Source organism: Dendrobates tinctorius, unplaced genomic scaffold, assembly GCF_039654945.1.
Source record: "Dendrobates tinctorius isolate UK_male_01 unplaced genomic scaffold, ASM3965494v1 ptg000035l, whole genome shotgun sequence".
NCBI classification, from domain to species: domain Eukaryota; kingdom Metazoa; phylum Chordata; class Amphibia; order Anura; family Dendrobatidae; genus Dendrobates; species Dendrobates tinctorius.
The window spans coordinates 68,328,011-68,353,689 of NW_027361703.1; the positions used below are offsets into that span (position 1 = coordinate 68,328,011).

At 42.8% G+C, this 25,679-nt stretch overlaps 1 protein-coding gene across 4 annotated transcripts in view; it reads right to left on the reverse strand.

The window, feature by feature from the left end:
* PUS7 (pseudouridine synthase 7) overlaps window positions 1-25,679 on the reverse strand; it is an 86,175-nt gene that overhangs the window by 43,645 nt on the left and 16,851 nt on the right. For 3 of the 4 annotated variants that reach the window (XM_073573619.1, XM_073573617.1, XM_073573618.1), the window contains exons 3-7: window positions 17,109-17,193; window positions 16,931-17,032; window positions 15,609-15,753; window positions 3,919-3,936; window positions 3,541-3,652 (exon numbers count right to left, since the gene is read on the reverse strand). In XM_073573619.1, coding sequence (XP_073429720.1) covers window positions 3,541-3,652; window positions 3,919-3,936; window positions 15,609-15,753; window positions 16,931-17,032; window positions 17,109-17,193 — 462 coding nt within the window. The remainder of the gene's footprint in view (window positions 1-3,540; window positions 3,653-3,918; window positions 3,937-15,608; window positions 15,754-16,930; window positions 17,033-17,108; window positions 17,194-25,679) is intronic. The other variant, XM_073573620.1, reaches the window with a different exon arrangement.

Consider the following 25,679-nt stretch of genomic DNA (forward strand, 5'->3'; position numbering starts at 1 on the left):
GGTTTGAATGACTACTAAAGGTAACATCCTCACCTGTGACAAATGCCAGGAAAATTGTTCGGGATGCAAAGAAAAACATACAAACAACATCAGCTGAAATACTGGAGCCTCTGAAAACTAGCATTGTGGCTGTTCAAGATGCAAAAGAAGGAGGCACTTGAAAAAATGGGAGACATGGTCGAGTCGCCAGAAGAAAGCCAAATGACCCTGATCAAAGCTTCACATACTCCATTTTTTAATACCGTGTATTGCCCCCTCCAACATCAATGACAGCTTGAAGTCTTTTTTGGCACTTGTGGATGAGGTTCTTTATTTTCTAAAATGGTAAAGCTGCCTGCTCTTCTTGGCAAAAAGCCTCCAGTTCCTGTAAATTCCTGGGCTGTCTAGCATGAACAGTGTGCTTGAGATCTCCCCAGAGTGGCTCAATGATATTGATGTCAGAAGACTGAGATGACCACTCCAGAACCTTCACTTTGCTCTGCTGTAGCCATTCACTGGTCGAATTGGCCTTATGTTTTGGATCGTTGTCATGTTGAAACGTCCAAATACATCCCATGCGCAGCTACCGAGCTGATGATTGCAAATTTGCCTCCAATATTTGCTGATAACATGCTGCATTCATCTTTCCTTCAAATTAGACCAAGTTTCCTGTGCCTTTGTAGCTCACACATCCCCAAAACATCAGTGATCCACCACCGTGCTTTACAGTAGGAATGGTGTTCCTTTCATCATAGGCCTTGTTGACCTCTCTCCAAATGTAACGTTTATGGTTGTGGCCAAAAAGTTTGATTTTGGTCTCATCACTCCAAATTACCTTGTTCCAGAAGTTTTGAGGCGTGCCTCTGCTGTTTTGCGTATTGTAAGCTATATACTTAGGGGCATTTACGCAGTAATGGCTTACTTTTTGCGACTCGACCATGCATCCCATTTTTCTTCAAGTGCCTCCTTATTGTGCATCTTGAAACAGCAACATCCCTAGTTTTCAAAGATATCTATTCTACATATTTTTCAACATTTTCTTTTTCTTTTTTCTAATTTTTTATTTTTAATTTTTCACTTTTTATTGTTTTATTTTATTTCTGTTATTGTTATTTTTATAACTATGTTTTTTTTCTTGATTTTTTTTCCTATTTTTCTTAGTTTTTTACATATTATCTTGGTTTTACATATTTCATTTTCCAGTATCTTAATTTTTCCTTATCTCATTCTTATTTTTTCTCATTTTTATTTTATTTTTTACCTTCCAGTCCATTACTAACTATTCTGTTTTTTCTCTAGGTAGGTTTGAAGCTCTATACAATATATCCTTTTTGTATATCCTTTACAATCATCACACACTCAGCTTTCCTTTTGTCCATGCCCTTTGTTTCAGTGTTTACAATTCTCAGCAGAGTGTGTTACTATTATCCCCTGACTACAAGGGCCCATTACGTCACTTCCTGTGACACTCATTCATTCATAGTCTAGGTGGGACACAAACGCTGCTTATGTACTACACGGAGGAAGCCTTTTCCTCCTGGACGGCCCAGCATCACTTCCGGTGACGTCACTCCACCCGGAACTTCCGGTCTCGCGGCTCCATGGCGCCACACATGCGGTCTTACCGCTCATATAAAAACTCACCCTGACCAAACACAGATGTCGCTACTCCCTCCAGCACTTCAGTTCCATTCCCCTTAGCGCACCAGGACATGACGCCATTTGTCGAGTCCGGTCTTCCATTTAGGGACCTATATGCTGTCAGCCGCCATAATATAGGACTATGAAAAAATCCCTTACTTTACTGATAGACCATATGTTTTCTTTCAGCTCTATATTGGTCTTGAGGTCCACAAACACTGAAGACAACGTATGTTTGTTTCTTTTTTCTGCTTCTTCCTATTATCCTATAGCCGGTATCTATATTCACTTTATGTATCTAGTATATAGTACAGCCGCATATTCTAATATTAATATTAGCTTTCTATGTTATGCAGCTAGAATTAGCTATGATTTATACATCTCCTTAAGATATAAGTTGTGTTATTAACCCTGTGTTGGTACATTTTGATTATTCAAAGCGGACTTATGTACTTCATTTGTATTTTATTTCTTTCCTTTTACCACTGTTATGGACTTGTGTTCTTTTATGTATACACCAATGCATTATATTGATATGGAATTTTTCTATGTTTATTCATGAGAGTTCTGATGAAGGCCTAAGAATTGGCCGAAACGTCAACAGTTTTTGTCTACAGTGGATAATTTGTCAATAAAATTCTATATATAATTTTTGCATCACAAATTTGGGAGTGCCGAATTTTTCTTTAAATAGCTAGTTTTCAGAGAGTCTAGTATTTCAGCTGATGTTATTAGTGGGGTTTTTTTTGCATCCCGAACAATTTTCCTGGCATTTGTCACAGGTCATAGGTGTTGATATTACCTTTAGTAGCCATTCAAACCTATTTGTGTCAACTTCTGTGCATGTTATCAGGCCAAAATCACCAGGGTATGTAAACTTTTGATCAGGGTTATTTAGATGTTTTGGGTTGTCATTATGATTTAAAAAGAGAAAACACAGTAGTTTGACAATAAATGGCTTCATCCAACCACTAGCCATGAGTGGAAAAAAAGTTTTGGTGTTATCATTCATATTCTTTGAAAAAAGGCCAAGAAACCAAATATTCTGCTGGGGTATGTAAACTTTTGAGCACAACTGTATAACTTGTCCACAGGGTGTATAGTACTCCATACTTGTTCAAAATAAGTGTTTGCCCAATTCAAATTGCCATAGTTGTATTAGCGAGAATGGTCACTTAATGCATACGATGTGGGAATGCATTTCCATAAAAGCCTTTTGGAAGGGAGCATTTGATTTTGTGGAGAAGGTATTTTTGGTGAGACTGGAATCAGAGCGCCTAAAATGTATACTGGGTCTTTTGGGGGAAAACAGATGTAGACTCCACAATAGCTTTGGGCATCTCGAAGATTCTTTGTCAGGCATGTAAACTGCCGGCATATCATTGGCTTGATCCAAACCCTCCAACTTTAACAGAATTGAACAATAAAATGAATAATATATTTATGGAGAAAAGAGATAGGGTTATCCTTTCTAGACTCCATCCTCTTACACTTATAGGCCTTGAAAAAAGCAAAAAGGAAGGAATAATCGAAATTAGAACCTACAAAAGAACAGTTAATAAGAATCAACTCTTTGTTAGATGGATATGGTCTCTACTCAATGACTAGTTAATACCAATTCCTTTTGCTTTATTGTTGTTGCTGATTTATTCACATCTATATAAACAAATACTATGATTGGCCTGAACTAATCTGGAACTAAGTCAATTTCTTATGTTACGGTTTCCTCTTCCTTTGGAAAAAGAAAGTGGATAATTTCACCACTGTTATGGACTTGTGTTCTTTTATGTATACACCAATGCATTATATTGATATGGAATTTTTCTATGTTTATTCATTAGAGTTCTGATGTAAGTGGTTTTGTTTAATAAAAATCTGATTCAGAAAAAAAAATTACACCAATCCTGAAAAAGTACAGACCTTAGAAATTTGGAAAGCACATTAATGGCATCCATTGTGTCCTTGTTTTCTTTGTACAGCACAAAATGGCAAAAGCTCCCCCTGGATTTTGGCCAAGAATGTTTACGTGGATCTTAAAATAGAGGGAAAAAAATAATGTAAGATAGTAAATAATCGTTAACTCAGAAATGTATATTGGCCTTTAGTGAGCACTATTGAAACGTAGACTTAAAAAAAAAATCAAATAAAACAAAAGGACCTATTAAGTACACAAAAGAATATACAGAATTTGCACAATTTGTTGACAAAGAAAAGGTGTTGCTTTTATATCACTAGTTAATAATGTGTGTTGGCATTTCCAGTTTTTATTCAGGGGCATGAAATGCCAGCTTTGCTTACCTGAAGGTGTTCTGACCTCTGTCCAAGTGTATAGCATTAAGAGCACAAGAGAGTAATATTTAAATTCTACTTCTATTAAATGTTTTTTGGGGGCGGACATGCAAAGAGAATTATGGCTGCATGGTCATTCCACTTTTTAGAGTACAATGGCATCCAGCAAATGCGTGGCAGGTCGCAATGGTCTTAGAAGCAGGAACAGGCTGTGAGAAAATGAACCCTTTCTAAAAGTATCAGGAATTTTGTTCTGCAGGCATCCTATTGGAGTCATCTGTATTTTACCAAAACATATCTTTGATTTATAAGATTAGGAATTAAGAAGATCTCGTTTTCAGACTAGGACAAACATATTGATCTACTAAACATTTAAAGGGGCTGTTCAATGAAAAAAGGTGATAACTAGGGATGAGCGAATGTGCTCGGATAAGGCGTTATCCAAGCATGCTCAGGTGCTAACCGAGTGACTTCGGTGTGCTCGAAACATATGTTCGAGTCCCTGTGGCTGCATGTCTTGTGGCTGTTCAACAGCTGCAACATTTGCGGGGATTGACTGTTTGCTAGGGAAACTCTAGGGACTCTAATATATTATTAGAGCACGCCGAAGTCACTCGCTTGAGCATGCTCGGATAACACCTTATCCGAGCACGTTTGATCATGACTTGAGATAACTTAATGATTGGTGGGTATCCCATTGCTGGGACTGGCTCTGTTCGGCAGAACGAAGATTATTTTTATTCCAAATGGGAAACTTCTATACCAATTAAAAAATAATGCGGCAGGTTGGACACCCAACCCCCACTCCATTCATTCTTTCTGTACGGTACTGCTAGAAAATGCAAAGAGAACTAATTTAACAGCAGTCAAGCATGGCACGCCATTATATTGGGGATAAAAATTCCCCATTTTGCTAATTGGTGCAGATGCCACCAGTCATTCTACTGGTCATCAAGTTATCACCTGTCCCTCGGATAGGTGATAACTTTTCACTGGATAACCCCTTTAAGACAAGCACAGTATCGCTTCTAGCAATTAAAAAAAAGATGCATGCTGCATTCACAGCAGAAAATCCAAAATGATGTGATGTGAGCTGACAAGATGAATGCAAATCTCCTAGTGAAGTTTCAACAGGTATACATTTTGGTGATGGTTCCATGCAGATAAAAAAAATGGTTATTTTTCTATGTGTTTAAAAGTTTTAATTGGGTGACAGGAAAAAAAAGCAACAAAAAAACCATAGGATCAAAAAGTAAGGACAAAACATAAGACTTTTGTTCCTGGATGAGCAAAGGTAAATGTGACCACACCTTAGAGGCTTAGCTCCCAGCAGCTCATTTTTCACACTAAAATAGGTGTTCCTTTTATTGTGTGACCTACACTAAAATGAGCTATATCATAAAAAGGTGGTCAGCACAAAACATATGAACTAGAAGACATGCATACCACAACTGCAAGACTCCTTCATTCCCCAAAGACTAGTGTCAAATATATTTCTCAATGGAGGAGACTGATGGAATTTAGATTAAAAAAAATGCACCACTACTTGTTGGCATGCAAAACACTTCATGCTTAAGGCATGCAGTCATCTCATACAATCGTATGGTCTTTCTGATTGCAAATTCGGGTACTAAGCAATGGCAGGATTGCAAAGGCTGTACTGCCAAACGAGCTCAAAAATGTCAAAAGAGATCACTTGTATATCGCCCAAATACATACAACAAATTCTTACAAAAAATGCTGAGGCCTGTACATTGTAATAAAAACAAGGGGAATACAAAACACAGATTTAAATACAAGGATAGTAATGAAAAAGTGATATTTTGCATTTACAGCCCCTGGGGGCCAAGTGCCATAACAAAAAGGTGTGAACAACTATGCAACTTTTTTTTTTTTTTTTTTTTACTGCTCTAAGGCATCTGAAAATGAAAGAAAACAAAGACATTTTTAAATACCGTAGTCCTGACTTTTAAATATCATACCATTCTGCATGTAAACTTTCTATACTGGTCTTTGTGTCTCCAATGAACAGACTCATTCAGCAGTCACTGATAGTTCTCGTACTCAAAAAATGGGCAGAGTTTCATCAAAGTGCTTTTTCTTATCAGAGTTTGGTCAGAGCTTCATCAGTTTTTCAAAGATGAAAAATAACGATAGACAAAAAAAACTTGCATTGCCAAGCTTGATCCAACACTCTGATCTATATCGGACAAGTCTCCTTGCTTTTGTTTGAACCACTTGGTCAGAGGAAGAAAATATGGACATGTGAATTAGCCATAGAATATCATAGGCAAGTGTGCCATCAGAGAAAAATCTGGTAGCACTCATACAAAAAAAACTGTCAAAGGAGCCCTAACCTGTATTCATTGAAATCTCTGCACATTCTTGGCATAACAGTCAAGGAGGTGCTCTTAAAAAAAATGATTAAGAGTCAGTGATAAGCGGTCATAAAGGAGCGCTTAGGAAGCAACCCAGGGGCAGACAAGGATGTCAGGTCTCCACCGCAGCTCCAGCCGAAAACCTCCAATGAAGGATAGGAGCAATGAGAAAGGAAAAACGGTCTTAGGAGTGCAGGAAAGAGACTCCTACAAGAGATTGATTTAAACCACAACGCGTTTCAATGGAGGATCCTTCTTCATCAGGTGGAAGTTTACACCTGATGAAGACGGATACTACGTTGAAACGCGTTGTGGTTTAAATCCATCTCTTGTCTGAGTCTCTTTCCGCAACTCCTAAGACCGTTTTTCCTTTCTGATTGCACCTAAAAAATGATTGACAGCTTCCCTTTACAAGTGTGTGTGGAAAAATACCAGTCAATGATTAGAAGATATTTCAGTTAATACAATTACAATACTGGAGCTTTTCTCATAAATCTACATATCAATATGTTGAGATCTCCAGTCAACTCAAATTGCATGTTCAATATGACATTAGTCATCAGTGCCAAAAAGCTGCTACCAAAGCAAAAGAAAAAAAATCATGCATAAAGAAGAAGCATAGATGCTCATAACAAGAAGAAAGATTTATCTCTTTACAAGACAAAACACACATCGAACACCATGTACAATTTTTTAAAACCAGTGTATTTAAGGAATAAAGCTAAACTAGATTGGATGCAAAGGAGTGAGATCAAAGGTATTAGGGGAATTGGTTGACAGCAGTACCAAGACAGTACCATGGATGAGCAGACAGTATAGAATAAGAACCATTTACATTTGATCATCTTGCTTTTACTGAAATTGCCTGCGCCCCGACGACCAATGTGCAAAAATTTGCACGGGCCAAGCTAGTTTATCAATTATGTTTTTTCATTTAGGCATGTAACCATGACAAGGACTCATTCACTTTTTATAGAGAAAAGAAGGATGACTATTACAGAGAGGGATTCTTTACTGTAATAGCAGGGAGACTATGGAGTTCATTGTCAAACAATGTTGTGATGGTAACTTCAGTGCCCAATTTCAAGAGGGGCCTGGAATCAGTCCTTAATATAATATTGCAAGTTATGGATACAAGATTACTGGAGATAGGTTGTTGATCCAGTGATTTCTTCTATTATAGAAGAAATATGCCTCAACTATGTGTCAATTGGCTAAGGTCTTATCAGGATTCTTGCGTTTCTCTGGATCAACATGGCAGGATTACAGGTTGGATCTGGGTGTCTTTTTTCCCTCAACCTTACCAAGTATGTGACAAAAAATATTGTGATTCAGTGGCTGTACATTTGCAAACCCAGAAACATTGGTCACCACATGCTAGGTTGTCAGGAAAATGAGACTAGCCCTAAAATCACCAATGAAAGGTGCCCCCTTCTCTTTAACTATTGTCATCAGATCCTAGCAAGTTCTCCAGAAATGGAGCTCCATACTCACTAATGATGATATGGCCCAGGAATAGGACCCACATGATCATCATTAACAGAAAAGGACATCAAGGTGTGCAAATATCTCAGGCCGTTACTGCATCATTACATCAAAGTACAGGATTAAAAGAGAGCTTGTCAGCTTTGAAATCTTAACGGCAAGTTGTACAGATCCTCCAGACAATGCTACCACTTTACCTTTTATGAATTACATTGTAGTGAGAATCTGAGCCCTCAAATCTTTCTTGCTAGATCTCTTTAATCATAAATTATCTTTATGGCTAAAAAGATTTTAGGCCTTTGATAGCTCTATAAAATAAAATAATTTTAAACTGTAAAGAGGTAACCCCAGGCAATGTCTAGAGAACCTGAACAACACACTATTTTTGTTTCACAAAACAAAATGTCTTCATATGGAGTCCAGGTGATAACATATTTTTACATGGAGCAAGTCAGATGCAATTTGAAAAAGGTGTTTTATTACTGGACAAACCATTCTGAATTCCCTCAAGGAGCATCATGCATTAAAAAAAAAAACTTCACTATATGTATCACGACATGGCACTGAGATTGGAGGAATGGTGCTGGCTCGAGAGAGAAGTATAACATTGCTTTTAATGTATGAGGCACCTTGTATCTATTTAATAGGCTTACCCAGTGATGGACAACCACTTTAAGCAGTTATGACCCACAAAGAACATCTCCCATATATTCATGGGGATACCACCGGTCAAAGGGAACAGAACAGCAATCGCCAAATCAATAAAGGTACTATAACATACTCAAAAAGACAAATAGGGCTACAGGTCAATCACCAGCATTACTGAATATTACATTCACTCTATGTTTAGTAAACAGATTCTACAGCTGATCCAAGTATGAGATATTAGTAACATTCCCTAATGCTATTTTTGAGAACATTTCTCTCCTCTTGTCATGAGATCTGCAATTATTGTTATGCTACATTCACAGTACATTTAGGTTGTTGGTGCCAATTTCCATTTACAACGTTAAATGAGCACTCTGGTGATTTTTTACATATTTTTATTTCTCCCTTTGGGAGAAATAATGTGTTCTGAGCAATGAGCGCAGCAAAATACTCACTGTGCTGGTTGCCGGCTTCCACCGTTTTCAGTGGTACTCGGGTCAGCTACAGCAACAAGCATGTGAGCGCAACTGTGACAGGCTGAATCACACAGTGTCTGCTGTGTGGAGAAGAGGTCAATTTTTTAATTTCCTCAATATAAGGAGCCTTGTTGAGTCTCACAGACTTGCACTGAGAAAATTTAAAAAGTGACCTCCGAAACATACTTGCTGAATCAGTGGGCTGCTGTAACAAATGTGGTTGTGTGACACCGGAGCGCCTCTGAAAATGATAGAAGATGGTGACCAGTGAGCATGTTACTACATACACAAGCACATAATTGCTACCAAAAATCGATAAGCTTGCATGATTCTGCTGCTTTTTTCCCCCACTTCGCGCTGCAGCGCAGAGGTATTGACAGGTATTGCTTTTGGAGTGCAAAATGTATAGCCTCTGAATGCAAACAGGCTTTTCTTCAGAGTCTTTCTGGGTGCGTACACATTCTGCCCGACCTCCCAGACACTGCCTACCACAGCTCAGCAGCTGATCTAGCTGTACTGCAGTCTCAAATACTTCCGAGCTGTGATTGGGAGCATCTGGGAGGTACAAACACCCAGAGAAAGACTCTGAAGAAACACCCAGTTCTACTACAAGCAGATATTTCACAGTCAGTGCTGCTCCAAAGTCAACAAACATAAATATCTGAAAAAAGGTGAGATTGACAGGGTATTTAGCTCAATTTTTTTTGACTAAGTGATGAGGTTGTTAGTCCGAACTGTCAATGAAGCAGTAGCTCACTGCCCTCTAAAATACAGAAAACAGGTAGGCTGCGGAGCACTGAGCTCCTGACAATATCCATTTAAAAGCTTACACCATGTAACACAAGTTAATGTTTGACTGTAGAATAAGTCTACTTTCACCACAAAACAACATCCTCCCAACTTATTCCAGGACTGAGAGCCATCTTTCATAACTGGCTGTCTTCATGAGAAAATGCTTCCTGCCTATTCTCTCGCAGGTCCCCAGATTAACTAATGTCACAGGAAAAAATAATATGGTCATAGAGGCCAGAACAGGTGACATTTTATGTTTGTCCAGTAAGGTTCTGTATAAAGGTACTAAGCATTCTGAGAAATGAAAGAAAACGTTCCAGCTCCATGAAGTAAAAATGAATTCTTGTTTATTCCATAAGTTAAAACATGTACAGCTTCTCGGACATCACAAAGCACTGGAGGGCAAGCTTGTCCTCCAGTGCTTTGTGATGTCCGAGAAGCTGTACGTTTTAACTATTATGGAATAAACAAGAATGAATTTTTACTTCATGGAGCTGGAACGTTTTCTTTCATTTCTCATGTGATCACGTCTCATCAGTAGAATCATAGAATGGTAGAGTTGGAAGGGACCTCCTGGGCCATCTGGTCCAACCCCCTGCTCAAAGCAGGATTCGCTAAATCATCCCAGTCAGATGTCTGTCCAGCCTCTGTTTGAAGACTTCTATTGATGAGAACTCACCACCTCTCGTGGCAGCTTGTTCCACTCATTGATCACTCTGTCAAAAAGTTTTTTCTGATATCTAATCTGTGTCTCCTCCCATTCAGTTTCATCCCATTGCTTCTAGTCTTTCCTTGTGCAAATGAGAATAAAGTTGATCCTTCTACAATGTGACAGCCCTTGAGATATTTGTAGACAGCTATTAAGTCTCCTCTCAGTCTTCTCTTTTGCAGGCTAAACATTCCCAAATCCTGTAACCTTTCCTCATAAGACAGGGTTTGCAGACCGGTCACCATTCTGGTCGCTCTTTTCTGAACTTGCTCCAGTTTGCTGATGTCTTTGCTGTTTGCTGATGTGCCTGTACGGAGTTCCGGGAACCTACTGCTGAATGGTGAGCTTGCTTTTGTCCTATTTATCTTGTGAAGTACTACGCATTCTGACAATCTGCTCAGAACAAATCTCTCTCGTCGTGGTCGTTATGGTGAAGGGACAAAGGTTTCCGTAATGTGATGGGCACCAATGATTTAGCACTTCTTCTGTGGATGTTTTTTTTTTTATGGAAAAGCCTCGACACATATAAAAACACACTAAAATGCCAGAAACTTAATTTGTACATAAGACAGAGGTTGTAAGAATATACACTGGTCAGGTAGTACAAGCTCATCCAGGATGGCACATCAATGTGAGTTGTGGCAAGAAGGGTAGCTGTGTCTGTCAGAAAAGTATCCAGAGCATTGAGCAGCTACCAGGAGACATTGAAGGGGACTTAGGAGGGCAACCACCCTGCAGCAGGACAGCTACCGCCTCCTTTGTGCAAGGAGGAAAAGGAGGAGCAGTGCTAGAGCCATGCAAAATCACCTCCAGCAGGTCACTAACATCCATGTGTCTGCTCAAACTGTCAGAAACAGACTCCATGAGGGTGGTATGAAGGCCCGACGTCCACAAATGGGTGTTGAGCTTAAAGCCCAACAACATACAAGGTGATTGGCATTTGCTAGAACACACCTAATTGACAGATTTGACATTAGCGCCCCCTGTGCTCTTCACAGATAAGAGCAGGTTCACATTGACCACGTGACAGACGTGACAGTCTGGAAACGCCGTGGAGAAAGTTCTGCTGCCTGCAACATCCTCCATCATGACCGGTTTGGTAGTGGGTCAGTAATGGTGTGAGGAGGCATTTCTTTGGTATTTCTCATGTGCTAGACAGAGGTACTCTGACTGACATTAGGTACTGGGATGAGATTCTCAAAACCTATTGTGAGATATGCAGATGCATAGGGTCCTGGGTTCCTTCTGATGCATGACAATGAAAGGCTTCATGTGGCTGAAGTGTGTCAGCAGTTCCCGCATAATGAAGGCATTGACGCTATTGACTGGCCTGCCTGATCCCCAGACCTGCAACCAATAGAATTACACAATCTTTTACGGGAGTAGCGAAGTACATCGCCATACGGTATTTCTACACATATCCTCATAGAAATAATAGAGGAACAAGATACACTATTGCAAAATATATTTATTAAAATGTACAACTTTTATTAATATATCATTAAAAAAATTACTGTTAAAAATTCAAGCATGGGAGAACAACAAAGGAAAGTACTGACCCTGGAGTCTGATAGGCACTATGTTTTATAAAGGTGTGTTGGACCTGATATTGGGCAACAATACCTTAAAAATTACTTTCAAAAATTGATACAAAAAAAAGGTATACATGGCTCTCACAAACAAGCTGCTACATGTCATAGTCAAAGTGCATAGTCTAAATAATAATGACCTATGAAGGGATGATATATTGCACTGCATATCCAAATTTAATACAGTTGTGGCCAAAAGTATTGACACCCCTGCAATTCTGTCAGATAATACTCAGTTTCTCCCAGAAAATGATTGCAATCACAAATTCTTTGGTATTATCTTCATTTAATTTGTCTTAAATGAAAAAACACAAAAGAGAATGAAGCAAAACATTGATCATTTCACACAAAACTCCAAAAATGGGCCAGTCAAAAGTATTGGCACCCTCAACCTAATACTTGGTTGCACAACCTTTAGCCAAAATAACTATGACCAACCGCTTCTGGTAACCATCAATGAGTTTCTTACAATGCTCTGCTGGAATTTTAGACCATTCTTCTTTGGCAAACTGCTCCAGGTCCCTGATATTTGAAGGGTGCCTTCTCCAAACTGCCATTTTTAGATCTCTCCACAGGTGTTCTATGGGATTCAGGTCTGGACTCATTGCTGGCCACCTTAGAAGTCTCCAGTGCTTTCTCTCAAACCATTTTCTAGTGCTTCTTGAAGTGTGTTTTGGGTCATTGTCCTGCTGGAAGACCCATGACCTCTGAGGGAGACCCAACTTTCTCACACTGGCCCCTACATTATGCTGCAAAATTTGTTGGTAGTCTTCAGACTTCATAATGCCATGCACACGGTCAAGCAGTCCATTGCCAGAGGCAGCAAAGCAACCCCAAAACATCAGGGAACCACCGCCATGTTTGACTGTAGGGACCGTGTTTTTTTCTTTGAATGCCTCTTTTTTCCTTCTGCAAACTCTATGTTGATGCCTTTGCCCAAAAAGCTCTACTTTTGTCTCATCTGACCAGAGAACATTCTTCCAAAACGTTTTAGGCTTTTTCAGGTAAGTTTTGGCAAACTCAACCTGGCTTTTTTATGTCTCGGGGTAAGAAGTGGGGTCTTCCTGGGTCTCCTACCATACAGTCCCTTTTCATTCAGACGCCGACAGATAGTACGGGTTGGCACCGTTGTACCCTCAGACTGCAGGGCAGCTTGAACTTGTTTGGATGTTAGTCGAGATCCTTTATCCAACATCCGCACAATCTTGCGTTGAAATCTCTTGTCAATTTTTCTTTTCCGTCCACATCTAGGGAGGTTAGCCACAGTGCCATGGGCTTTAAACTTCTTGATGACACTGCGCACGGTAGACACAGGAACATTCAGGTCTTTGGAGATGGACTTGTAGCCTTGAGATTGCTCATGCTTCCTCACAATTTGGTTTCTCAAGTCCTCAGACAGTTCTTTGGTCTTTTTTGTTTTCCCCATGCTCAATGTGGTACACACAAGGACACAGGAGAGAGGTTGAGTCAACTTTAATCCATGTCAACTGGCTGCAAGTGTGATTTAGTTATTGCCAACACCTGTTAGGTGCCACAGGTAAGTTACAGGTGCTGTTAATTACACAAATTAGAGAAGCATCACATGATTTTTCGAACAGTGCCAATACTTTTGTCCACCCTCCTTTTTATGTTTGGTGTGAAATTATATCCAATTTGGCTTTAGGACAATTCTTTTTGTGTTTTTTCATTGAAGACAAATTAAATGAAGATAATAATACCAAAGAATTTGTGTTTGCAATCATTATCAGGAAGAAACTGAGTATTATATGACAGAATTGCAGGGGTGTCAATACTTTTGGCCACAACTGTACATGATAAAATTAAATGGAGTCCTGGATCATAGAGGCATATCTATATATAGGAATAAGTTAATCAATAAATTAATCAAAAAATAAACTAGTAAATCACAGGAAATGAAAAAGAGGGAGAGGTGTATCCCCAAACTCTCTATATAAGGTACTTACAAAGTGACTTGTGCTTTATCTTTGGTGTGTCATGTTTTCTTACACATCAAAAATAAAGCATAAATCACTTTGTAAGTACCCTATATCGAGGGTTTGGGGATACATCTATCCCTCTTTTAATTTACTGTGATTTACTAGTTTATTTATTGCTTAATTTGTTGATTAACTTAATATATACACACACCTCTTTGATCCAGGACTCCATTTCATATTATCATGTTATTAAATAGGGATATGCAATGCATTATATCATCCTTACATAGGTCATTATCATTTATACTATGCACTTGCACTTTGACATAGTGCCTTTCAGACTCCAGAGTCCGTGCTTACCTTCGTTGTTCTCCCATGCTTGAATTTTTATCAGTAATTTTTTTTAAACGATTAATAGAAGTTGTACATTTGAATAAACATATTTTGCAATATTACATCTTTTCTTCTATTATTTATATGAGGATATGTGTAAAAATACTGAATCCAATTGATCACATCTGGGACATCATGTCTCGCTCCATCCACTAACGTTACGTTGCACCACAGGATGTCCAGGAGTAGACTGATGCTTTAATCCAGGTCTGGGAAGAGATCCCTCAGGAGAACATCAGCGGCCTCATCAGGACCATGTCCAGGCGTTGTAGGGAGGTCAAAAGGGAACGTGGAGGTCACACACATTACTGAGCATAATTTCCTTGTCTTGAGGCATTTCCACTGAAGTTGGATCAGCCTGTGATTTGATTTTCCACATTGATTTTGAGTATCAGTCCAAATCTAGACCTCTATGGAATATTAAATTTAATTTACACTGATCATTTTTATGTTTTGTTCTCAACATATTCCACTATATAATGAATAAAAATTTGCAACTGGAATATTTCATTCAGTGATATCTAGGATGTGGTATTTTAGTTTTCTCTTTATTTTTTTGAGCAGTGTATGTTGCCAAGATGACTGCATAAATGTAGAGCTTGTCGGATTGACAGGTATATTTAAAATGGTTACTGTCATTTTAACAAACTTTACATAAGCAATTAAAACAAGAAAATATAAGAAACCGTGTAATATATCTCAAAGAAATATGAAACTTTCTCCACTTATAAGTCATCTACATGCCTCCTGAACTCACCATCCACTCCAAACAATTCAAATCCACCTTGATCAAACCAAAACAGATTGCCAGCACAGTGAGGTGTCAGGTATAAACTCGAAGGAGAGGAGAAACTATGCTGCCGCTTCACTTCCAAGTAATTCATCTTCTACCAAAACTGGATTCAGTTACACAGCTCAGTACTACTCTTTCATGTCATCCATGCTGCTGCTTCTGAACATGTGCTACATACAGATAGGAGAACAGAAATCCCTCATGAAGGTGTGTAGCATATGAGACACTCCATTGCAGCTAGTCTCCAACCTTTAGATTGAGTACACAAAGGGGAAAACTGCTGAACAAAAATCTAGTATACAAAACATATGATTCATCATGTATATACACGGGTTATTCTGAAAAGTTACTTAAAATAACGCTATGCTTTACAGACTCCACAATCCAGGACTACAATACAGATTGACATTTTACACACACACACCAACAAATTCATAGTTGTACATTCACTGAGTGGACAGAAGGGGAAAGGTCTCACAAACATACTGTACAACCTTACTTGATAAAGCTTTTTTGCCAGCTGCATGGTAGGCTATAATATGTTTCTTTCCATCTCGATCCTCAGTTTTTGTCTCCAATCCTGGGAATAGGCCTTTTATAGCTTGATGAATGATTGTCCTCTTCTCTTTGCTATCATCTACAACCTATAAATAAAGTTTGGCAGAAAAATCAGTGAAACCACTGGAAACTGGAAGAAACTTCCAAAAGAAATGTAAATTAAGCTAAAACTACAATAAATGGACAGAGAACTGTCATGCCATACATAGGGACAGCGTTGAATCATATGTGCCATTGAATAACTCTGCAAAATGGAGATGCACAAAAATGTCCAAAAGAGAGAGCGAGTAGTGACATGGCATGGGTGTCCTAGCTTAGCCCAATCCTCCAAATTTGCAAACTGAAACCTGATTCATCATACAGTGCACATACACACCTGGTCAAAACAAGCACTCTCTCCCTCCAATAAGAACTGTCCCTGAGCTGTGCAATGGTGTCAGGGAGAAATCTCCACAGGCTTATTGGCTGTGTAACAAGCGCCAAACATGTGGGGCTTTGAGTTTCAAATTCGAGCACCATGCTCACCGAGTGCCGAGCACCCAGATGCTCGAGTGATAGAGTATCACAGAGCACGTTGGCTCATTCCTAATAAGAACCTCTTTGGGAGATGAGAGGCGAAGTACGTAAATGAATAAGAACAATCTCCTCGTTATGGTGGAATGCAGAGAGCATGATAAAGTGAAAGGAGGAACTCTTATGTATGACCACTCTGTCCTGGCAAAGGAGAGAGACACGTCTGCCAAGTCTGCCTCAGAATAACACCAAGTTAAAAGGAATAACTCGGTGTCGCCTGCCCAGGATTAGCTTAGGGCAGAAGTTTTATTTTTTTTTCTAAGATATATTCTTAACGAAGGGAATGAGAAACTTGTTTTAACCTAAATAAATAGCAACTTAGTTAATACGGTTGAAAAATGACAAGTGTCCATCAAGCTCAACCGAGGTATGGGAAAAGACAAATGGAAGAGGCACATGCACAACTACAATGCAAGATTTAGTACAAACCAAAGGAGATAATTTTACCCTGTTGATCCCAATTGTTGACGCACTGGACCAAACATTCACAAGAGAACTTTACATAAGCGTTTGTGTTATTTTCTTTAAAAAAAAAACAAAACAAGCCTTTTTTGAAACCATCAACACGTTCCTGATGTGACCAGCTCTTGAGGTAGACTATCCCGCATATTAGTTAACCTTATTATTAAAAGGTCCAAGTAACAACGTACGTCAGTGAGAAGGACATCACAGACAAAGCACATGGATTACCTCTATCGCTACATTGGATTCCTTGTTTTTAAACAGCTGAAGGTCTTCTAAACGTTTCTTTTCATCCTCTGATAAAACTGAATAAATATCTTCTGCAGGATCCTATGGAGACAGAAAATTAACTTACTAAGCAAGACTTAAGATACACTAAGCAACTATAAAAAGACTAGAGACTTACCTCGTTATCTGCCGGAACTGATAAATCATTCAAGTGAATGATCTTTCCATCTTTTCCTATTTCATGAACGACAAAATCAGAATATCTAAAATAGAAAAAAATAATATGTAGCTACTGCGATAAAGAGGGGAAAAATAACATTTAATAAAATAGTCTGTATTCAAAATTGTACCTCCATCAACACCTCCAAATGCTGTAAATGGAACAACAAATGGAATGATTAATTCTACATGTGTAATGTAGATTTCCAATATATGATATGTATTTCCTCAGCTTTTTCTGAGCTGGCTTTTCTTTTTTGTATTTTGCTCATTTCAAAGAAGGATGGTGTTTGTTGGATTAGGATAAGGCCAGGAGTGGAGTGGAGAGCAGCGAATATTCATTTGTTTAGTAGTGGGCTCAGTAGTCGAAGCCGCCAGCTTCCTGCAGCGTCCGGGCGATCATGTGTTCTCACTACTTAAGAGAATAAATATTCACTGCTCTCTACTCCCATGGGTATGGAAAGCAGTGAATATTTATTCGCTGCAGCAAGCCAGTGGCTGAGGTTACTGTGCCCGCTGTTAAAGATCAATGAACATTCACTTCTCTCCACGCCCATAGTGCCAGGATGGAGAGCACTGAGTATTCCCGCAGCTGTCCTCTGCTTGAAAGCAGCATATGACATCACTGCCGTGCACTGCTTACAAGCATAAATCAGCTTCTGGCATCGGAATAAGACACTGCGAGGGAGCGCAGGGAAAGTACCGTATTTTATGCATTATAACACGTACTTTTTTACCCCAAATTTGGGGGGGAAAATGAGTGCACCTCTTATAATGCGTATATACCTTACCGGTACCATTGCTGCTGGCTGGGATGAGGGGGGTGCCCAGAGGTGCTGCTGGGGTGTCTGGCGCTGTGGGGGGCTCTGCCGACATTTCGTGACAGGCCAGAGCCCCCACAGTTCCGTGGTTTCCTGAGCGGTGGAGTCCGGGAATATGGCCGCCAGGGGCGGTGCATGCACAGATGGAGATCTCGGCATCAAGATCTCGGGAGAAAAGATTTCAGCGCTGTGCGGTGGACTCCGGTGGCCATTTTCCCGGAGTCCACCGCTCAGGAAACCACGGAACTGTGGGGGTCTATGGCCTGCCACGAAATGTTGGCAGAGCCCCCCCCCGCAGCACCGGACACCCCGGGAAGCAGCACCGGACACCTGCCGCTGCACATCGGACACCCCCTTCATCCCGGCCTGCAGCATCACCCCATTCCAGCCACCTCCAGCAGCAACCCTGGGACCCCTCTTCACCGCAGCCACCAACCCCAGTAAGCAATAAGACACATGGATTATAAGAAGCACCACCATTTTATAAAAAAATATTTTCCTATTTTTCTCCTCAAAATTTGAGGTGCGGCTTATAATGCAGAGTGTCTTATAATCCGAAATATAAGGTAAGTAGAATGGTTTATTTTTTTACGCTCTTCTAATGGGGGCCATGCATACAAGGATGGGGATGAGGAGGCCAAGCATACCAGGATAAGGATTAGGGGGCCATGCATACCAGGCTTATACTCGTCAATAAGGTTTCCCAGTTTTCTGTGGTAAAATTAGGCGTCTCGGCTTATATCCGGGTCGGCTTAGGCCCGTTTCACACTTCCGCTTTTTGCCGTCAGTTAAAATCCGCCAATTTTTGAAAAAAACGGATCCGCCAAAAAATGGGCGGATCCGTTTTTCCCCCCATAGACTTACATTAGTGGCGGATCTTGACTGACGGTCGTCCGTCCCACCCGGTTTTTGACGCATCCGCCAAGATTTTAGCGTCTCCCAGGCGGTGAGACGGACCCTACAACGTTTTTTTTCTTTGACGGTCCGCTATTTTGAAGTGCGCATGCCTGGAACCACGAAATGCCGTTCCGGTGGAGGCGAAAATCTCTCTCACTCTCATCCGTCTGTCACATACCGGAGGCGGATCCGCTACTTTTCATTTTTGGCGGATGTAAGCTGTCCGCCATCAACGGAAGTATGAAACAGGCCTTATACTCACAGTATATACAGTAAGTTTAGCTGATGAAGGAACTTTTCCTCCATCAATTCGATTTGGTTTGACGACCTGTCGATATGCAGCTGCCGAATATCTACATCTTAAAAACTGTCATGTTAACACAACTATACCAGGTTAGCATAACCTTTTTAAAAATATTTAATTTTATACCAGATAAAATCCTATTGCACTTATTTCACTCCCCAGCTCTTGCGCAATTAGTTAAGTTTAATAAAACTTGCTCAGATAAAACATATACTTTAGGAGCATTATAACAATTTCTTTAGATAGGAACATTCGTTGAAAAATGGGAATGTATGCATTTCAATTACCCAGCAAAAATTGCATGGTCAGAAATATTGCACCTTTACACAACCTAGTTCAGAATAGTTTTTAGCACCCCAACCACAGGGGACTCCAGACACACTAGATGGCTGCTGGCCAAACAATGGTATGGATGATCTTTCTATGACTGCTCCATACACAGGAGCATTAATTCTCCCTACCAGAGAGATGCTGCCAGACCCTTCTGGCAGTGGATGTCTTATCTTGCAGAGAATAAAAAGGATCAAAAGTCCAAAATCAGACATACTAGATGCTTATCTCCTCCAACTCTGTTAAGGTGCTGTCACACTTAGCGATGAACCAGCGATCCCGACCAGCGATATGACGCAGTCAGGATCGCTGGTGCATCGCTAAGTGGTCGCTAGTGAGCTGCTACACAGGCAGATCTCACTAGTGACATCGCTGGGGACGGGGATCGCTACTTATCTGTCACACTAGGCGATCCTGCGTCATCCCGCCCGGCTCCACCCGTCGCTCGTCGTCACAGCAGGAAGCGCCGCAGGAAGCTGACGACGAGAAACAGTCCAGGACGTTCTCGTGCGATCAGCGATAAGCAGCGGGGGAGCGGGTTGTAGGTAAGTATCACACACAGCAATATCGCTAGCAATATCGCTATAACGTCACAAGTTATAGCGATATTCCAAGCGATCTCTTAGTGTGACATGCCCTTAAGCCTAATATGTATGGGGGCCTAAACCTTTCTGCTTAAAGGGAATCTGTCATCAGGTTTTTGCTATGGAATCAGAGCAGCATGATGTAGGGTGAAAGGCAAACTCAACGTTTATGACCAGTGTAAGGCTAGGTTCAGATTGCGTTAGGGCATAATTTAACGGATCCGTTAAACGGATGCGCTAACACGGATGTCATTTTTGACATCTTTTAGGACCTAGCCCTAACGGTATGCGCTAACGCATGGTAGCGCTAAGGTACCATGCACTACCATGCGTTAGCCCATACAGTTCTATGCACAGCGAACGAGTCCGTTCGCTGTGCGTTACTGCCAACGCACCCAAAAACGCTGCATGCAGCGTTCGAGGGTACGTCACGAATTAACGCATACTTGCTAACGCATACCGATTTTGGCATGCGCTAGTATGCGCTACATTGATTGCGGGCAATGGCGGCGTTTACAGGTCCGTTACATAGCGTTAGTGCCGCTGTGTAACGGATCTGTCAGCGCATTGCCCCCTAACGCAATGTGAACCCAGCCCAAGGCAGCTGCTGCCAAGGCAAATAAAATCAAGGGCTGCATAAAAAAAAAAAAAAAAAAAAAAGGAGATTTTTGTGTACTCACCGTAAAATCTCTTTCTCTTAGCCTTTAATTGGGGGACACAGAACCTTGGGTGTTATGCTGCTGTCCACTAGGAGGCGACACTATGCATAATCTGAAAAAGATTAACTTTGGCTCCTCCTCTGCAGTATACACCCCTGGACGGCGTCAGTCTTCTCCAGTTTTGTGCCAAAGCATAAGGAGGAACGTAACCAAATAACATAACCATGCCTGTAAGAAGGCTACTATGTACGAGCTCAAAGAACAATATGAGAACTCAACAGGAAACAACGGCCCGTAAGGGCAACAGGGTGGGAGCTGTGTCCCCCAATTAAAGGCTAAGAGAAAGAGATTTTACGGTGAGTACACAAAAATCTCCTTTACTCTGTCGCCTAATTGGGGGACACAGAACCTTGGGACGTCCCAAAGCAGTCCCTGGGTGGGAAGCAGTGGACGAATATTGTGCTGACAGTCCCCTAGACTTGGGGTACTGCCGCCTGCAGAACCAGTCTACCCAGGCTCGCATCCGCTGAGGACTGGGTATGAACCCTGTAGTGGTTCGTAAACGTGTGTAGGCTAGTCCAAGTGGCCGCCTTGCACACTTGTTGTGCCGAAGCCTGATGCCGAATGGCCCAGGAGGCCCCTACTGCCCGTGTAGAGTGTGCCGTGATACCGGCCGGAAGAGGGGAACTGTTAAGTCGGTAGGCCTCATGTATGGTGGACTTGATCCACCTGGCAAGGGTAGCCTTGGAAGCCGGCAACCCCTTGCGACTACCTTCCGGAAGAATGAAGAGGGAATCAGATTTCCGGAAAGGTGCAGTCCTGGACACGTAAATCCGCAATGCTCTGATGAGGTCAAGCGTATGCAGAGCCTTCTCCACTCTATGAACCGGAACCGGGCAAAGGGAAGGCAGTGAAATCTCTTCATTAAGGTGAAAGTTGGACACAACCTTCGGAAGGAAGGATGGTACCGTGCGGAGAACCACCTTGTCCTGGTGAAAGGCTAGGAAAGGCCGTCTGCAGGAAAGTGCTGACAATTCCGACACTCTGCGTAACGAGGTGATCGCCACTAGAAAAACCACTTTCTGAGACAGAATGGAGAGTGGAACTCCTCTAAGAGGTTCGAAGGGTGGAGCTTGCAATGCTGTCAGGACCAGATTGAGGTCCCACGTATCCAGCGGACGTTTGTAGGGAGGAACCAATCGGGAAACTCCCTGGATGAAAGTCCTTACTTGCGGTTTAATAGCAATGCGCTTTTGAAAAAGGACTGAAAGCGCCGACACCTGACTCTTAAGCGAGCCTAAGGATAGCTTGGCATCTAGGCCCGATTGAAGAAAACCTAGTACCTTCGGGAGGGAATAAGGGAGTGGGACTTGTCCATGAGATTCGCACCAAGAAAAGAAAGCTCTCCAGGTACGATAATAGAGCTTGGCGGAGGCAGGCTTCCTTGCCCTGATCATAGTTGCAATGAGTGCCGGTGAAAAACCTGCCTGGGTTAGAATCCAGGTTTCAAGGGCCATGCCGTCAAATTGAAAGCCCCTGAATTCTGGTGGAAGAATGGACCTTGAGACAAAAGGTCGTGACGGTCGGGTAGACGCCAGGGGGCGTCTGCCGTAAGTTGGACGATGTCGGCGTACCAAGTACGTCTGGGCCAGTCTGGCGCGATGAGGATGGTCGGAACTCCCTCTTGCTTGATCTTCCTCACGACCCTGGCGATTAGGGGGAGGGGTGGAAAAATGTACAGGAGTCGGAACTGGGACCAGTCCTGGACCAGGGCATCCGCTCCGAGCGACCGCGGGTCGTGTGTCCTGGCCATGAAATTGGGAACCTTGGTATTGAGATGGGATGCCATTAGGTCCACATCCGGGGTTCCCCAGCGTTGACAGATCTGGTAAAAAATCTCGGGATGGAGAGACCACTCCCCCGAGTCCATTCCTTGCCTGCTGAGGAAGTCAGCTTCCCAGTTTTCTACACCCGGAATGTGTACCGCAGAAAGTACCGACCTTGTGTCTTCCGCCCAGCGGAGGATATGAGCCACTTCTCTCATCGCCTGGGCGCTGCGGGTCCCGCCTTGGTGGTTCACGTATGCCACAGCCGTGGCATTGTCCGACTGTATCCGTATGTGCGAGGCTGCAAGCAAGTGATGAAAGGCTCTCAGTGCCAAGAGAATGGCCCTGATTTCCAGAACATTGATAGGCAATGTCAATTCCCTCGGTGACCACTTGCCCTGTGCCCTGTGATGTAGGTGCACCGCCCCCCAGCCTGTCAGGCTTGCATCGGTAGTGAGGATCTTCCATTGTCCTGAGAGGAATGGCTTCCCTCGTGTAAGCGAGTTTGGTTTGAGCCACCAATGCAGGGACCTCCTGGTTGATGACGTCAACCTGAACTCCCTGTCGAGGGAGAGAGGGTTCCTGTCCCAAGATCTGAGTATGGCTAGTTGAAGGACCCTGAGGTGAAACTGGGCAAATGGCACTGCCTCTATTGCTGCTGCCATCCTGCCGAGGATTCTCATGGCAAACCGGAGAGATCGAGGAGGACTGCGAAGGAGTGTGCGAACTCCCAGACGGATGGCCAGTGTCTTGTCCTTGGGAAGGAGCACCAGGCCCCTGGCGGTGTCGAATACCATTCCCAGGAATGTTAGAGTCCGAGTTGGGATGGTCGACGATTTCTGTAGGTTGACTAGCCATCCCAGGCGACTCAGAGTGTCTAGAGTGATTGAGACACTGACCTCGCAGTCTTTGAAAGTGGGAGACTTGACGAGGAGGTCGTCCAGGTACGGGACGACTAGGATGCCTCTTGAGTGCAGGACGTCCATGGTGGCCGCCATGACTTTGGTGAACGTTCTTGGAGCCGTGGCGAGTCCGAACGGAAGGGCGACAAACTGGTAGTGGTTTTGGTTGACCGCGAACCTGAGAAACCTTTGGTGGGCGGGAGCAATTGGTATGTGGAGATACGCTTCCTGTATGTCTATGGAGGCGAGGTATTCTCCTTGCTCCATGGATGCAATGATGGACCGGAGGGACTCCATGCGGAAATGACGGACCCATACCTAATTGTTGAGCTGTTTTAGGTCCAGTATGGGTCGGACGCCGCCTCCTTTCTTGGGGACTACGAACAAATTTGAGTAGAATCCTCGGAATCTCTCGTTCGCGGGAACTGGCACCACAACTCCTGATTGAAGGAGAGAGGAAACCGCTTGGTGGAAAACACGAGCCTTTTCTGGTGGTGTTGGAGGAACAGAAAGGAAGAACCGGTTCGGTGGAACGGAAGTGAACTCTATCTTGTATCCGGAAGACACTATTTCCCTGACCCACCTGTCTTCTGTAATAGGCAGCCAGACTTGCTGAAAGAGTAAAAGTCGGCCGCCTACTGGTGAGGTGTCTTCCGGAGGTCTCGAGTCATGATGAAGTGAAGTTCTGAGGTTTTCCTCCCTTGGGTTTCGCTTGGCCTGCTTTCGACTGCCAAGCCCTGTCCGGTCGCTGCTGCGTCCGTGGGTTGTCTCTGCGTGGAGAACGGTTGCGGTTTTGCACTGGGCGCGAAACGGACCAGCCCGAGGAATTCCAAAAGGATCGGAATCGCGTCTGGTTTCTTCGTTTAAACGTGCGTTTCGGTTTTAGTTGAGGGAGAGATGTACTCTTACCCCCAGTGGCATTGGCTATCATGGTGTCCAACTTTTCGCCGAAAAGTCTTCCAGTAAGATACGGAAGTCGCGTGAGGGACTTCTTTGAGGCCGCATCCGCTTTCCATTCTCGCAGCCAAAGGATGCGTCCGATCGTGATGGCGTTTGATGCTATTCCCGCTACACCTCTGGCGGAATCCAGGGCTGCATGAATCATGTAGTCTGCTACCACTGCCATCTGGACCGCTTGGTCCGAGAGTTCAGGATTTGAAGCCTGAAGACCCTCCTGTAGTTTTTTGGCCCAAGCCAGGATGGCCTTGGCTGCCCAAACTGAAGCAAACGCAGGGCCCAGAGAGGCGCCTGCCGCTTCGAAAATAGAACGAGCCATGCGTTCTACTTGCCGGTCTGCTGCGTCCCTGAGGGTTGAGCTATCCGGCAGAGAGAGTAAAGTCTGCGCTGCTAGCCTAGAAACCGGAGGGTCCACTTCAGGTGGATCTGTCCATTGTTTGGTGTCTTTCTGTGGGAAGGGGTACTTCGCTTCCAAATATTTGCGATTAGCGAATTTTTTGTCAGGCTGCGCAAACTGTTTGGTAAGTATTTTCTCAAACTCATCGTGATTAGGGAAGACCTTAGGTGGTTTTTGAACACTTTCGAAGCAAATCCTATGTTCTGGGACTTCCGGAGGCGACTCTGGAATTTTTAGCACCCGATGAATGGCAGAAATTATGTCGTCAACTAGCGCTGTATTGCTAGGGGGAGAAGGTACCACGGACCTGACCGTTTCATTATCTGAGTCGGAGTCACAGATGCCCTCCGAATCCTGTGCCTCGCTAAGGTGATCCCTGGAGGGCGACCTGGGGCGGGGGTCTTCTGTGGTGGGGGATCCCTGTGGTAAATTGCACTGTCTGTCTGTGGCAGGGGACTGCCCAGGAGACCTGGAATGACGCTGTCTCTCCCTAGAGGGGGACGACCTTGTGCTATAGTGCGACTCAGGTGATCGAGACCTGTGGGTCCGCTTACGTCTGAGAGTCGGAAGCAGCATGTTCCTGAGACAAGCTGTCCGTTTGCTGTGTACCGTCCATAGCCGGGGCCCGACTCTGCAGAGCTTGCAGTAATGTAGCAGTTAGGTTGTCTATGGACTGTGACATAGACTGAGACATCTGAGTTGCCCACTCCGGCATGGCCTGTGACACTGAAGCGTCAGTAGGGACTCCCTGGGGTTCTGACCCAGAGTTCTGGATGCAGTCCCGGCAGTGCGGATACGTGCTGCCACTAGGGAGCGTGGCTTTGCAGGCTGTACAGAATGCATAGAAACATTC